Genomic DNA, 12,833 nt, shown 5'->3' with positions numbered 1-12,833 from the left:
ACACAGGTTCCATCCCTGGCCTCGTTCAGTGGGTTAAGGATCCAGCGTTGCCATGAACTGTGGTGTAGGTCGCAGACACAACTCAGATCCCCAGGTTGCAGTGGCTGTGGTGTAGGCTGGTGGCTACAGCTCCCATTGGACCCCTAGCCTGGGAACCTCCCTATGTCATGGGTGCGGCCCTAAAAAGACAAAAAGACCAAAAAAAAAAAAAAAAAGAGAGAGAGAGAGAGAAAAAAAAAACCCCACAGATACTGGGGATCTTAGCAGTCAAAGAGGATAGTGTAAAATCATAAGGACGATGATTTATCACTTTTTTGGGGAAATAATGTAACTGTGTTCTTGGCCAACTTTTTCTTCAAAGCTGGTATGGAAAAAATTAAAATAAAATTTTCCACCCACTTCTAGAAAATCCTCTCCACAAATGTAGAAATAAAACTTCTATTGTTAAGTAATCATTAAACCAGACTGTGTTGCACATCACAGGCAAACTACTAATGAGAGTGCAAATAAAATGATCTTCTTTTTTTTTTTTTTTTTTTGGCCGCGCCCATGGCATGAGGACTTTCCACGGGCCAGGGATGGAACCCTGCACCACAGCAGTGACCTGTGCCACAGCAGTGACACTACCAGGTCCTTAACTGCTAGGCCACTAGGGAACTCCTAAACCTCATCTTTTTATATCGCTCAGCAGATAATATCCAATGCATACATGTTCTCAAGATAAATGGTAACTTGTCTCATGTGAAAGGACTTGACAGCACCCTAACTTGCAGAGATCGTACCAAATTCATCCCATAATCGGAGTGGCTCTTCCCTGCTAGTTAATACACTTTATCCAAAAGAAAAAGAAAAAAAAAGTCTATCTCTATGACAAGCAGGTTGTTACAGCTCTAAGTGTCTGGCATGAAGCCTAAACTCCCCTGGCAACATAGAAAGAGATAAAGAGATAGTTCTGGGTTCTTAACAAAAGCATCTCTGGTTGTAAGGCTGGCAAGGGAGTGATTTAGCTTAGATACATGTGAAAGGGACAGAGAAAGTATTTATACTACAAGTTTCTGGAGGAAGTGCTCTAGAAACGGAAGTAAGCACCGATGCATCTAAATGAATGAGCACGAAACCCATTTTCCTGATTCCCCCAGCCGAACTGCTGCATTAAATTGATCCAGCACCAAATGTGCACTTCTCCAAAACTGCTCTTCAAAGAGGCTGCTTAAAGCCAGGAGCGGACTTTTCCTGGTTCTTGCTGCTGCTGAGTGTGGCCTGTGCCGGAATTCTCACCGAGGAAACGACACGACCACACCTTGTCTGTGCCTGAGCCTGGAAAACCTCCAGGGGCGTTTCTCTGAGAGCTTTTTCCATTTTCACCAGCTGGAGGATGTCCGCAGCCCGGAGCAGCTTGGAAGCGCCGCGCATGAGCAGTGCCGCCCTCAGTCTGCATCCGGCCGCCAGTTCTCACCTCCTCCACGTGAGCTGCCCGGGTCTCCGCGGAAGACTGGGGTGCCCTCTGTACCTCACTCCTCTCTGCCGGGGGGGGGGGGGGTGAACCCCAGCTGCTGTGACCACCTCAACACCCAACTCTGTCCCTTCAGCCCGGAGACACACTGGGGTCCTCAGGCCCCTTGCCCTGAACTGTGGCCTGGATTCTCTTTGGAAGTATGGTACAAGTTTTGTTGAGGAAATCCTCTAAAAAAGGGAATAAATATTGATTTATTCAGATGAGTGGGATGTCCAGCCCTCTCCCTCTCTCCAAATGGCTAAAACTGTCATTTCATGTATGTCCCCATTTTAAGCTTGTTTGAGCTGGGATGATAAACCTAGATCCCGTGATTCCACTTTGACCAGAAGCAGCGAACGTCCGCCTTTGACTTTGGCTTCATTACGATCTCTTCATATATGGGTACTTAGACTATAAAGACTTTAGACTATTTAGACTTTAAAATAAAAATGTAGGAGTCCCATCATGACTCAGCAGAAACGAATCTGACTAGCATCCATGAGGATGCAGGCTCCATCCATTGCTGGCCTCGATCAGTGGGTTAAGGATCCAGCATTACGGTGAGCGGTGGTGTAGGTCACAGACGTGGCTCAGAACCCACATGGCTGTGGCTGGGGCATAGGCTTAGCTGCAGCTCTGATTCAACCCCTAGCCTGGGAACTTCCATACGGCCTGCAGGTGCAACGCTAAAAAAGCAAAAAACCAAAACCAAAAAAAAAAAAAATTCCAAGAAATAGAATATAAAGCTTTTTGTTTTGCATTTGGATTTGCATTGAATACAAATATTTTCCCTATTTTGTCAGCTATGTTTTTGTTATTGAATTAGAGTTGATTTACAATGTTTCAGGTCTACGGCAATGTGATTCATTTTTATCCTGAATCACCACTGACTCTGGGTTGTGGTGAAGGAGAGTGCAGAGTTTACTGCAGGTGCCAAGCAAGGCGTCCAGGCTGCGAGTGCTCAAAAGGCCAGGACTCCCTGATGGCTTTCAGGGAACAGTTTTCAAAGACAAGGTGAGGGTGTGTCAGGATGGCCGAGTGGTCTAAGGCACCAGATTCCAAGACAAGGTGAGGGAGGCGGGGTTGGGGTACGTGATCAGTGATGTGGCCATTCTTCTGATTGGTTTATTGTGAGGTAATCAGGGGTTAACATCATCAGCCTTCTGATTGTAACCCGTCTGGGGACTACATGTTTGTGATCAATGTACACTTAAGTTCTTCTGCCTGGTAGGGTTTCAGTCTCTGCAAAACAGCCCAAAGGATGGGACTCAGAATATTATCTACAGCCCTTTGAGGAGGAGCTAAAGGTCGTTGACTTTCTTTAATGACTGAATTATTATTCTGTTGTCTGGTTTCACTGTTTTCCTTTCTTTCTACATTTTCTCACTTCTCTGATTAAATTTATTCTTTGGACGTCAGAGAAAGCCTAGCAGGCTAGTTTTCTACAAAACAACAGGCAGGCAAAGGACTTGGCAGGAGTGGGGTGGGGTTCTATCCTGGGAAGGCTCCACAGGGTCCTGCTCAGTTGCATCAGATTCAATCTGGACTGTTTACTCCATTTTTGCACAACATACCACCACATCTTTTATTTTCAGTTTCTGCCACACTCTGGGCACATGGAAGTTCCCGGGCCAGGGATGGACCCTGAAGTGCCGCAGAAACAATGCCAGATCTTTAACCTGCTGCACCGCAGTGACGACTCCCCAACATTCTTTAAGATGGGCCCCGCCCAACCGTAGAACAGTTTGGACAAGGTGCTGGGTGGATGGGGGTTGGTGGGAGGTGGGGGATTATGCAAATCCCTCAAGATTAGATTAAAGCAATCAGGGCTATTTAATGGGGACGGTAAACCAATCTACTAATATTTGGAACCCTGTTACCCAGGAGGGAGAGTGAACTTCTGTTTGGTCATGGAAGGACCCAACCGGCAGTGGTGGTTCAAAGCAGGATGGATGCAAATGTGAATTCATTTGCTTCCTAACACTTAAACTTTTACAGCGGTGGGACCTGGGTCCTCCAGCAGGGCTGCCTTTCCCAGGAGCATGGACACCTCAGCACTGGTTGCTTGGCCTCAGAGACCCAGTCCAACTCAGAAAGTCGACGACTGCAAACCAAAGAGACAGACCCTGTACCTTGGATGAACTGACTGGACTTTACATGTGCATGATTGGACCAATCAGCATGTAAGTGATCAACATACAAACTAAAACTTTAGGCACAACCTGGAGTTCTCTTGTGGTGCAGCCGGTTAAGGATCTGGTTTGTCACTGGAGGAGCTTGGGTCGCTGCTGTGGAGCAGGTTCCACCCTGGCCCAGGAACCTCCATCTGCCATGGGTGTGTGCGTGCCCACACACACACACACACACACACACACACACACACACACACGCATGCACACACACACACACTCAAAACCCTCAAAAAACAAAACAAAACAAAAAAACTTTAGGCACATCCTAAATAACACATATGCTTCGCATCAAAGTTCAAACGCTAATTCAAAAGCAAGATTTAGAGCCAAAATGTGGGTACGACCGAAATGTCCATTGACGGAACAATGGATAAACAAAATATAATGTGTATATTCATATAATCAGTATTAGTCATTCATAAAGAGGGAGGAAATTTTGACACAGGTTACCACATGGATAAACCTCAAAGGCGTTATGCTAAGTGAATAAGCCAGACACAAACGGACACACATGATTCTGCTTCTAGGCGATCCCTAGAAGAGTCAAATTCGTAGAGACAGAAAGTAGAAGGGTGGGTGCCAGGGGCTGGGGGAGGGGATGAGGAGTTAGGGTTTCACGGGGACTGAGTTTCAGTTTGGGAAGATGAAAATGTTCTGGAAATGGACAGTGTAATGGCTGCACAACAATGTGAATGCTTGACGCCACTCAAGTGCACCCTTAAAAAGGACAAATTTTATGTAATGTATATTTTATCACAAGAAAGAAAAGGAGGGAGGGAGGGAAGGAGGAGGCTCGGGCAAGATTCAGACACCCAGCTAAAAAGCGGGGGTATCAGGAATTCCTCTGTGGCTCAGCGAGGTTAAGGATCTGGCACTGTCACTGCTGCGGCTCAGGCTGCCTTTCCTCAGGTCCTGTATGACAGACGTTGGTTGTTTTCTTTTCTGCATCTGTACTCCCACTAACTTCCTACCCTCATAGACAATAACATAATCTGTCCTGAGTTGGAGATTTTTCCATTTAGTCTTTTTGTGCGTGTGATGACTTTACTCATAGGCGCACAAGTGATGGTGAAATTTCTGGGTCGAGTGATACGCATTCTCAGAATTTTGATAAGTAGAATAGACTTCCTTAATGGGAATCCAGGGGCAGGCTTTGGACAATCCACAGACTTTGTGAACTTTCAGATGCCCACTGAAGCGTGTGTGAGCACATAGGGTGTTCTACGATTTTAGGTTCTCAAAATATCTCTTGGACTCAGAAGTCCTTGAGGGGAGTGGACAGGTGTTCCCCCCAGACAATCCTGAACACAGTATCAGTTGATACTGAGCGGAAGAGCTCTGCCCAATTGAGTGTTTTCAAGGAGCTTCTTAATCCCCTGAGTCAGTGTACCTGGGATCTTTTTACATAGCTACCTCCCTCTTGTAAGGTTCTACCATTTCTGCTTACTCTAAATTTCCTGGTCTCTCTCCTGTCTCTCCCACTAGACTGTGCTCTGAAATGAGACTGGGGAGAAGAGAGAGTGTCCACCGTGGGGAGAACAGCACATCCGCTGCGGGGAGGGTAAGGGGTGGTCCAGACACTTGGAGGATGGTTTTGGAGGAAAGTGTGAGGTTGGGCCACTGGCGGGATGTACCATTTACCTCCCATCTCTAGGAGAGGTGTACACATGGACCTGGCAGTTACACGTGTTTTCTTCAAACCGGTTGTCAGGTTGGAATGACCGATGACATCAGAGGCTTCCGAACTTCCTGATTGGAAGGACCAAACTCCGTGGCGCCCGGCAGAAGAGGTGGACAACAGCATCTCCTGGGAGCCCTTCTTCATGCTCAGTTTGGAGAAGGGCTGACACGCTTGTGTTCAGCCAGAGTCCAGAAGAGCTGAGACAGAACAATCTAGGTTTACTGTAAGGGAAGAGTTTGGAAGAAATCATGGCCAATTGTCCACCAAGTTCCCAGTTTGAGGACCAGAGCCCCAAGCCCAGCTCCCCAGGGTACCCCCTGGAGGTGACTGTGAATGAAGAAAGCCCAGGACCCTCAGGTGAGGGACCTGGACGGAGAACAGACTTGAGAGGGTTGACCAGTAAGGAGGAAAGGGTACAGAGGTAGGGAAGGAACACCTGCATAGGTGTGTGTGAAAGGAAAGAGAGATTCAGGATGCCAGGGATTGGAGAAGAGTATGGGAGCTGGGGTCACGGAAAACCTGGAAAGCCAGGAAAAAGGACTTGAGATCAAAGGAAGAGAGGAAACAGGGGGACGGTTGTGGGGGTTTTGTTTGTTTGTTTGTTTTTCCTGGTGGGAGAGATTATCTACAAGAAGGAAGAGTTTTGAGGACAGGTAGCTGCAACAATAAGATGAGTGTGGGGGGGATATGAGGAGAAAGATGGAAAGATGACGTGGGAAAAGGCCACGAGTCTGGACGAGCGAGGCTAGGGGGTGCAGAGGCGGAGTTTGGGAAACCCGTGGCTGAATTCCAAAGACCAAAGCTTCTGACTGTAACCTGTTTCCTTTACTCAGCTCCCTGGGCCGGCTCCGGCCCCCTGCCTCGGTGCCCCTGCTGGAAGAGGAAGTTGGCGGCGGCTTTCCCGGAGGACGTGGAGGACCAGCCCGCCGCTGAGGCCGAGGACGTCTGGATGGTGGAGTCGGTGTGCGAGCTCAAGATGACGTTGAAGAGACAGCGGGTGTCTTCGGTGCTGCCTGAGCACCACGAGGTCTTCAACAGGATGCTTGGTGAGGAGCCCCCACCCCCCACCCCCAGCATCCTCCAACCCTATGCTTAAAAAACACAAAAAAACTTCCAGTGACAACACTTCTCCAATGGAAAAGAATTTCCGACTAGTTGGGCTCTCGGTCCCTGGAGGACTGCTCATCACTCTTCGGGGACACTTAGAAATGATACAGGATTGGGTTCGCTTGGTTTCAACTGCACCCCTGAAGCTCCTTAGCTCTGACTGGCCTTTTGAATCAAAATGCCTTCAAGGCGGGGGGTGGGGGGCATCAAGCCATCCTGGCCCCCTGATTGGCCATCGAGGAACTGCGATTCGGTGGTTCCGAAGTGGTACCCGCCAGCACGTGGAGGGGTAGCGCTGGCGGTCGCTCGGCGCCCACCCCCCAAAAGGGGAGTCACCCCCTTTGCTGCACAGGGCATGGTCTTGCCCCCCCACCCCCGACCCCGCGCGCTGTTCCCATCAGCCTCACCATCCACCACATCCCGGAATTTCCCCACGGGAGGGAGGCATGCTTCTCCCTCTTTGCTCTGGAATGTTCTCAGGGCAGCCCTGTCCCCGGTGTCAACCTAACACATGTTCTCTTTTCGCAGAGGACCCGGTCGTTAAGAGATTCCTGGCCTGGGACAAAAAAATGAAGGTATCTGACAAGGTAACGTCATCCCGAGACGGTCCTGGGGGGGTGGGGAATGCTTTGTAGACCCACCTTGCCACGTCCCTCTCTGACCCGACGCCCTGTCAGCACTTCCCAGGTGGGGGTGGAAGGGGTTGAGGTCTCTTGAAGATCCTCTGGGATCCGAGCCGCAGGTGTGCCCCTTTGGTGGTTGCCACCTAAGTCCCCTCTTCCTCCGGCTCCTGGGGACCCGCTTTGCTCTAGCTTATCAAAGACGGCTCTGTGCGCGCCGCCCTAAATACATGCCCTCAAACCCGCGGCGCCTCGCATCCTAGGAGCATCTCAAACTCCCACCTGCTGTCCCCTCCCCAAATCATCGGGTTCACCCAACACGGGGGTCTCCTCTCCGAGGGACACCATCCCTACCGGCCCTACCGGCCTCCTGCTCCCTTATCCCGCTGTTCTTCCTGTTCCAAATGTGACCTCTCTTCTCTCTTCTCTCTCTCTTTTTTTTTCTTTTTCCCATCAGTATCTTCTGTCGATGGTGATTGCTTACTTCAGCCGGGCTGGCCTCTTCCCCTGGCAGTACCAGAGAATTCATTTCTTCATTGCTCTGTGAGTCTTTTGTTCCTTCCCAACCCTCAGTATCCAACACCCTGGGAGGGTGGAGGGAGGGAGAGATGTGGGGTTCTTACTGTCCATCTGCTTTTTTTTTTTTTTTAGTACTATTTACACAGTGTGTGAAAACGATAGCATTATGGTTAAGTGGGTTCTTTTTAAATTGAAGTATTTTTTTATATTGGTTATGGTTAAAAGAAACAACCCTAATGTCCATTAGAACACTGAGCAGAACAAAACATGAAACCCTCCTAAGAGGAGAGGAAGAAGAAATTGACCCCCACCCCACATCACCCCACCCTGTGGACGGGCTGGAGACATTTCCTGTGTGTCACTGCTTCCCACCTAAGTACCAAGTATGATGAGCTTCCTCTTGTGCTTTCCCATGGCAGATGCCCAAATGCCCTCATTGTACAGCCTGGCTTTATTTGCCTGAATACCCTTCCAAAACACGGGTCAAACCCTTCACACCAGCTCATTGGCTAATTACATGTCAAATCAAGGCCAGAGCTCTCGGTTGGAATTCACCCCCCTCTACAATCCCCATCACACTTGCTCACTGCCCTGATGCTTTATTATTTTTTCTTTTTGGCCGAGCCCATGGCATGCGGAAGTTCCCTAGCCAGAGAGTGAACTTGCATCCCTGCAGCAACCAGAGCCACAGCAAGGACAGCACCGGATCCTTAAGCTGCTGAACCACCAGGGAAGTCCCCAACCCCAATACTGTATACCTTTATTTCACTGTTCCTTCCCAGTACTCTTCCCTCGATTTTTATATTGTGCTTTCTGTCCAGGTATCTTTTCCACACATTTATCTGAAGAAAATGACCCCATCCTTAAAATGGGTTCATGCACCAAAACCTTCCAGATGCCTGATCTCCCTCACTTCTGCATCCCAGTGGCACTTTTTAAAGTAGTATACTGGAATCCATGAGGATACTGGTTCAATTACTGGCCTCACTCATTGGGTTAAGGATCCATCATTGCCATGAGCTGTGATGTAGGTCACAGATGTGGCTCAGATCTGGCGTTGCTGTGGCGGTGGTGTAGGCCGGCAACTCTAGCTCTGATTCAACCTCTAACCTGGGCACTTAAATATGCCACAGGCGCTGCCCTAAAAAGAAAAGAAAAAAAATCCTATACTGGAGTTTTTGCTGTGGCGCAGCAGGTTAAGGATCCAGCATTGCCACAGTTGTGGCATAGGTCACAACTGCAGCTCAGATTTAACCCCTGGTCCGGGGAACTTCCATATGCCACAGATGCAGCCCCCCCCCCCCAAAAAAATCTTCTATTAATGTGATGATTTGGATTATAGTTATTTCTTATCTCTCCTCCCTCCCCCTTCACCAATCCCATTAGACTAGAACCTGCAGAAGGCAGGTCTTATCAAAATATCAATGCATCCCCAAAACACCGCGCAATTTTTCATGTTGCAGATTTTGAAGTTATAGCGAGTCTTATGCAATAAGTAATCAGTATTGCACTTGACTATGAGATAAAGCTGTCATTCACCCATTCAATGAAACCATTTAAAGCATACCCTACATGCTTGGGAATATGAGGTGATGGGAAGAGAGATTCAGGAAATGCTGTTGGATTAACCCATCAGTATGAATCAAGGCCAGAGTTCCTGTTGTGGCTCAACAGATTAAGACTCCAACTAGGGTCCATGAGGACATGGGTTTGATCCCTGACCTTGCTCAGTAGGTTAAGGATCCGGTATTGCCATGAACTGTGGTGCAGGTCACAGATGCAGCTTGGATCCCCACATTGCTGTGGGTGTGGCATAGGCTGGCAGCTGCAGCTTCAATTCAACCCCTAGTCTGGGAACTTCCACATGTCGCAGGTGTGGCCCTAGAAAGCAGTAAATAAATAAATAAATAAAATTAAAAAAATGAACCCAGCCCTATAATCATCATTTGGTAGGAGAGGGATGAATGCAGAAATGGACCAATCAGCTCCTGCTTTCAGGAACTGCCCCTGTTCCTACAACATAGGGAGGCGGGTGTGTGCAGATGAAACAAGTTGAAGGGAACAGGGGTTTTGGGATTTTGTCCTTCTTCATCAAGGTGGGAGAGGTGCCCTTCTGCCCAGAAGTGGCTCCTTGATGACTGAGTGGCTCTCTGGAATGCTGAATGGGGCTGGGTACGTCCTGTGACGATGCTCAGCCTGCAACCTTTCTGGGAAGCCGCCCTCACATAGAGGTCCTTCCTGACCTGCTCCTGACAGCTAACTGATGTCTTTCCCCAGCTACCTGGCCAATGACATGGAAGAGGACAACCAGGCCCCCAAACAGGCCATCTTTTCATTCCTCTATGGAAAGAACCGCTCCCAGCGTCCCTTATTCCACAAATTGCGTTTCCAGTTCCTCCGTTCCATGGGCTGGAAGACGAGGGTCACGCTGGAAGAGTGTGAAAAGGTGGGTGGGGGAGGGGGAGGGCTGGAAGGGAGAGGGGCTGGGTCTTGGGGGGTTGAGGTTTGGGGATGAGAAAAAAATGGAGGCTGGGCAAGAGGAGAGAGGGGGTCCGCCTAGAGAGTCATCATCATTTCATGGAATGTTTGTCTTTCCAGATCCAGGCTTTTGATCCGGAGCTCTGGGTGTGGGGGCGAGATCGTGCCCTCTTTTCCTAGAGGAACCAGGACCATGCAGGCCTGGGGTCATCGGCCTGAGGAAAGGTAGGTCTCTGTCCTTCCAGGTGCCAATTGAATGATTTGCTATTTATTGAGGAAATCTGAGGAATCCAACTGCTGGACCCATGCAAGCCCACACTGTGAAGTCATTTCACCAAAAGTCATGGGTCCAAATAAGAGCTTTAACGGAAGGTTGATTTTTGTGAAAAGTGAATATGTTTCCAATTTTTTCCATATATTATGTTTTGAGCTTCTGTTTTTTATTTCATTTGTGGTCTTACCTCCCTCAGGGATATCGAATCCAGGGGTTTATCTGCAACAGGGTACATGTCTCCCAACAGGATCTTAGGTGGAACAGCCTACATGTTCAGTAATAAAAGATACATTAGGACTGGCTTTCTTTTCATCCCAATTTACTTTTAAATTGCTTATGGCCACATCACCTGTGGCTCTTTATTTCCCCTGACCTACCACTTCTGACCAACCACTCCCTTGTCCAGTTAGGTCTTTCTCCACCTTCCAAGTTTATGGTCAAGGGAGTTTGTCAGAAGGAGTGAAGGTTAAGAAATGCTGTCTTCATCATGGCTTATTACAATCGACCCATTAGAGTTATAGATTTGGACAGAAGATAAAGCAAAGTTTTGATTGAACTCGTGAACTGGCTGTCTTAGTCCATTTGAGCTTCAATAACAAAATACTACTGCTTATAATCAGCAGGCAACAGTCTCTTTTATACGGGTACTCAGCCCATTCATGAGGGCTCCCCCCATGACCTAATCGCCTCCCAAACGCCCCACCTCCTAATGCCATCACCTTAGGTGTTAGGATTCCAGCACCTGAATTTGGGGCACACAAACACTCAGACCATAACACCAACCAGGCTTAGTACTAAGTATCATGGTTAAAGTATTAGGATCAAGGGTTAGGGTTAGCTATCGGGCATCAGGTCTCATGGTTCATCATGTTAACTCATTGGTGATGTTTGTAGCGTGGTTAGAAGTTCAGATTTTAAGTGGTACTAAAGACCCACAGTGAGTTAAGACTAGAGCAGCGTTCTCTAAGTGCTAACTCCCTGAACAGAATCAGCTAGAGTTTTTGCTCTAAAGCTGATGACCAGCACTGACCTCAGGTGTATTCAGACATCCTTGAACTCGGGGTCGGCAAAGTCCAAGAATCACACTTGAGAACCGTGCTTCAGGATTGGGTTTTAGAATGGAGACGTTGAGATAAAATTGGCATTATGAGTTAATCTAAACTGTGCTTAGACTTGACTGAGAACGTGAATAATCTTTGTATCTGGAGTGCTGCCTCTTTGAAATCTGACATCCTCGCTCTTTTCTCTTAATTCCAGATCACAGAGCCCAGGGGAGATGCCAGTGTTCAGAGGAAGTCTATCCAGACGGGGAAGACCGCCACGAGGAAGGAGGATAGATGCCCCTTGTGCAGATAACAGGAAGGAACCCAGCATCTCCTAGAATGATCTGGATGGCGCTATTGTTTTGTACTCCTAGAAGAAGGGTGTGGTTCCAGGAGTTTGTGGTGGGACAATAATAAATCAGGGTTTTTTTTCCCCCCAGGTTCTATCCTTTCCTAAGGCACTGCCACAATTTTCCAAATCATTTCATTCAAATCTCCCCCGAGATAGACATTGAAAGTCCCAGTTTTTTTGTTTGTTTATTTGTTTGTTTTTGCCAGTTTTTTTATATATACTTGATTGCGCCAGCCTGGAACCATTTGAAAGTGGAGTGTGGGAGGTCAGGATGGGAGGGAATTACTTTAAAATATAAAATTAGAGCCCTAGGACTGTGATAGATGACTTAATATATGTCATAATTTTTATTGGCTTATCTCGAAAAGGTTGCCTATAAAATTGTTATATTTACTTTTATGTTTATGTATTTTAAATAGCTTTGAAATAGTCATTATTTTGAAAACATGTTATTCCTACAAAGTTCTGTGATGAGTATTATAGCTGTTATATATGTGTCAATACAATTTTATTTACATTTTCAAGAGAGGTTTTTGTGTTTTCATCTATTATATTTACATAATATATCCACTCTACTTATAGCTAGAATAAATATATTCCAGTATTTATTTCCAGTTCTTGTAAATAAATTTTTATTTTTTAGTCTTCATTTTTGAATTGTGGGAATTTAGCTATAATTTTTAAAAACTTATCTCAGTATGTTTGCATGTAGTCTTTGGTTATTAAAGAGGACTGTGCAATGTAGGTTTTGAAGAAATATAATAAAGATGGACATCTTCTCACATTCGTGATGTGTGTGGTGGTTATCAGTCTGCTTTGCCTGTTTGCTGTCAAATGAGATATTGCTTAATGGGGTTGTGATTATTCTACTATATTCCTTAACTCTGAAAAATAATCCTGAGTTACTTTCCACATAGAAAAAAAGATAGAAGATTAGGTGGATCCTGGCTAGAGTCTTAGAGTAGGAAACAAGGAGAAGATACTGAAGGAGAGAAATAAGAGTAGAAAAAAAAAAATGGAAGAAAGTGCTATGGGTACCTAAAAAATAAACCAAAATTCAAAATGAAGGAAA

At 46.9% G+C, this 12,833-nt stretch overlaps 1 protein-coding gene across 1 annotated transcript; it reads left to right on the top strand.

Annotated features, from left to right (window-relative positions):
- Positions 1-5,398: 5,398 nt before the first annotated feature.
- On the top strand, positions 5,399-12,545 carry LOC100520556 (speedy protein E4-like). The gene is made up of 7 exons (XM_005653055.4): positions 5,399-5,725; positions 6,202-6,414; positions 7,004-7,062; positions 7,553-7,638; positions 9,892-10,060; positions 10,213-10,317; positions 11,624-12,545. The coding sequence occupies exons 1-6, from the start codon at positions 5,617-5,619 to the stop codon at positions 10,270-10,272; spliced, it is 696 nt and encodes a 231-aa protein (XP_005653112.2). The 5' UTR covers positions 5,399-5,616; the 3' UTR covers positions 10,273-10,317; positions 11,624-12,545.
- The last annotated feature ends 288 nt before the right edge of the window (positions 12,546-12,833 follow it).

Source organism: Sus scrofa, chromosome 3 (genome assembly GCF_054392235.1).
Source record: "Sus scrofa isolate SSC_HxYL_T2T_F1_AM1 chromosome 3, Sscrofa_HxYL_maternal_Yorkshire_Landrace_v2.0, whole genome shotgun sequence".
NCBI lineage: Eukaryota > Metazoa > Chordata > Mammalia > Artiodactyla > Suidae > Sus > Sus scrofa.
This window is presented reverse-complemented; position numbering and strand designations above follow the sequence as displayed.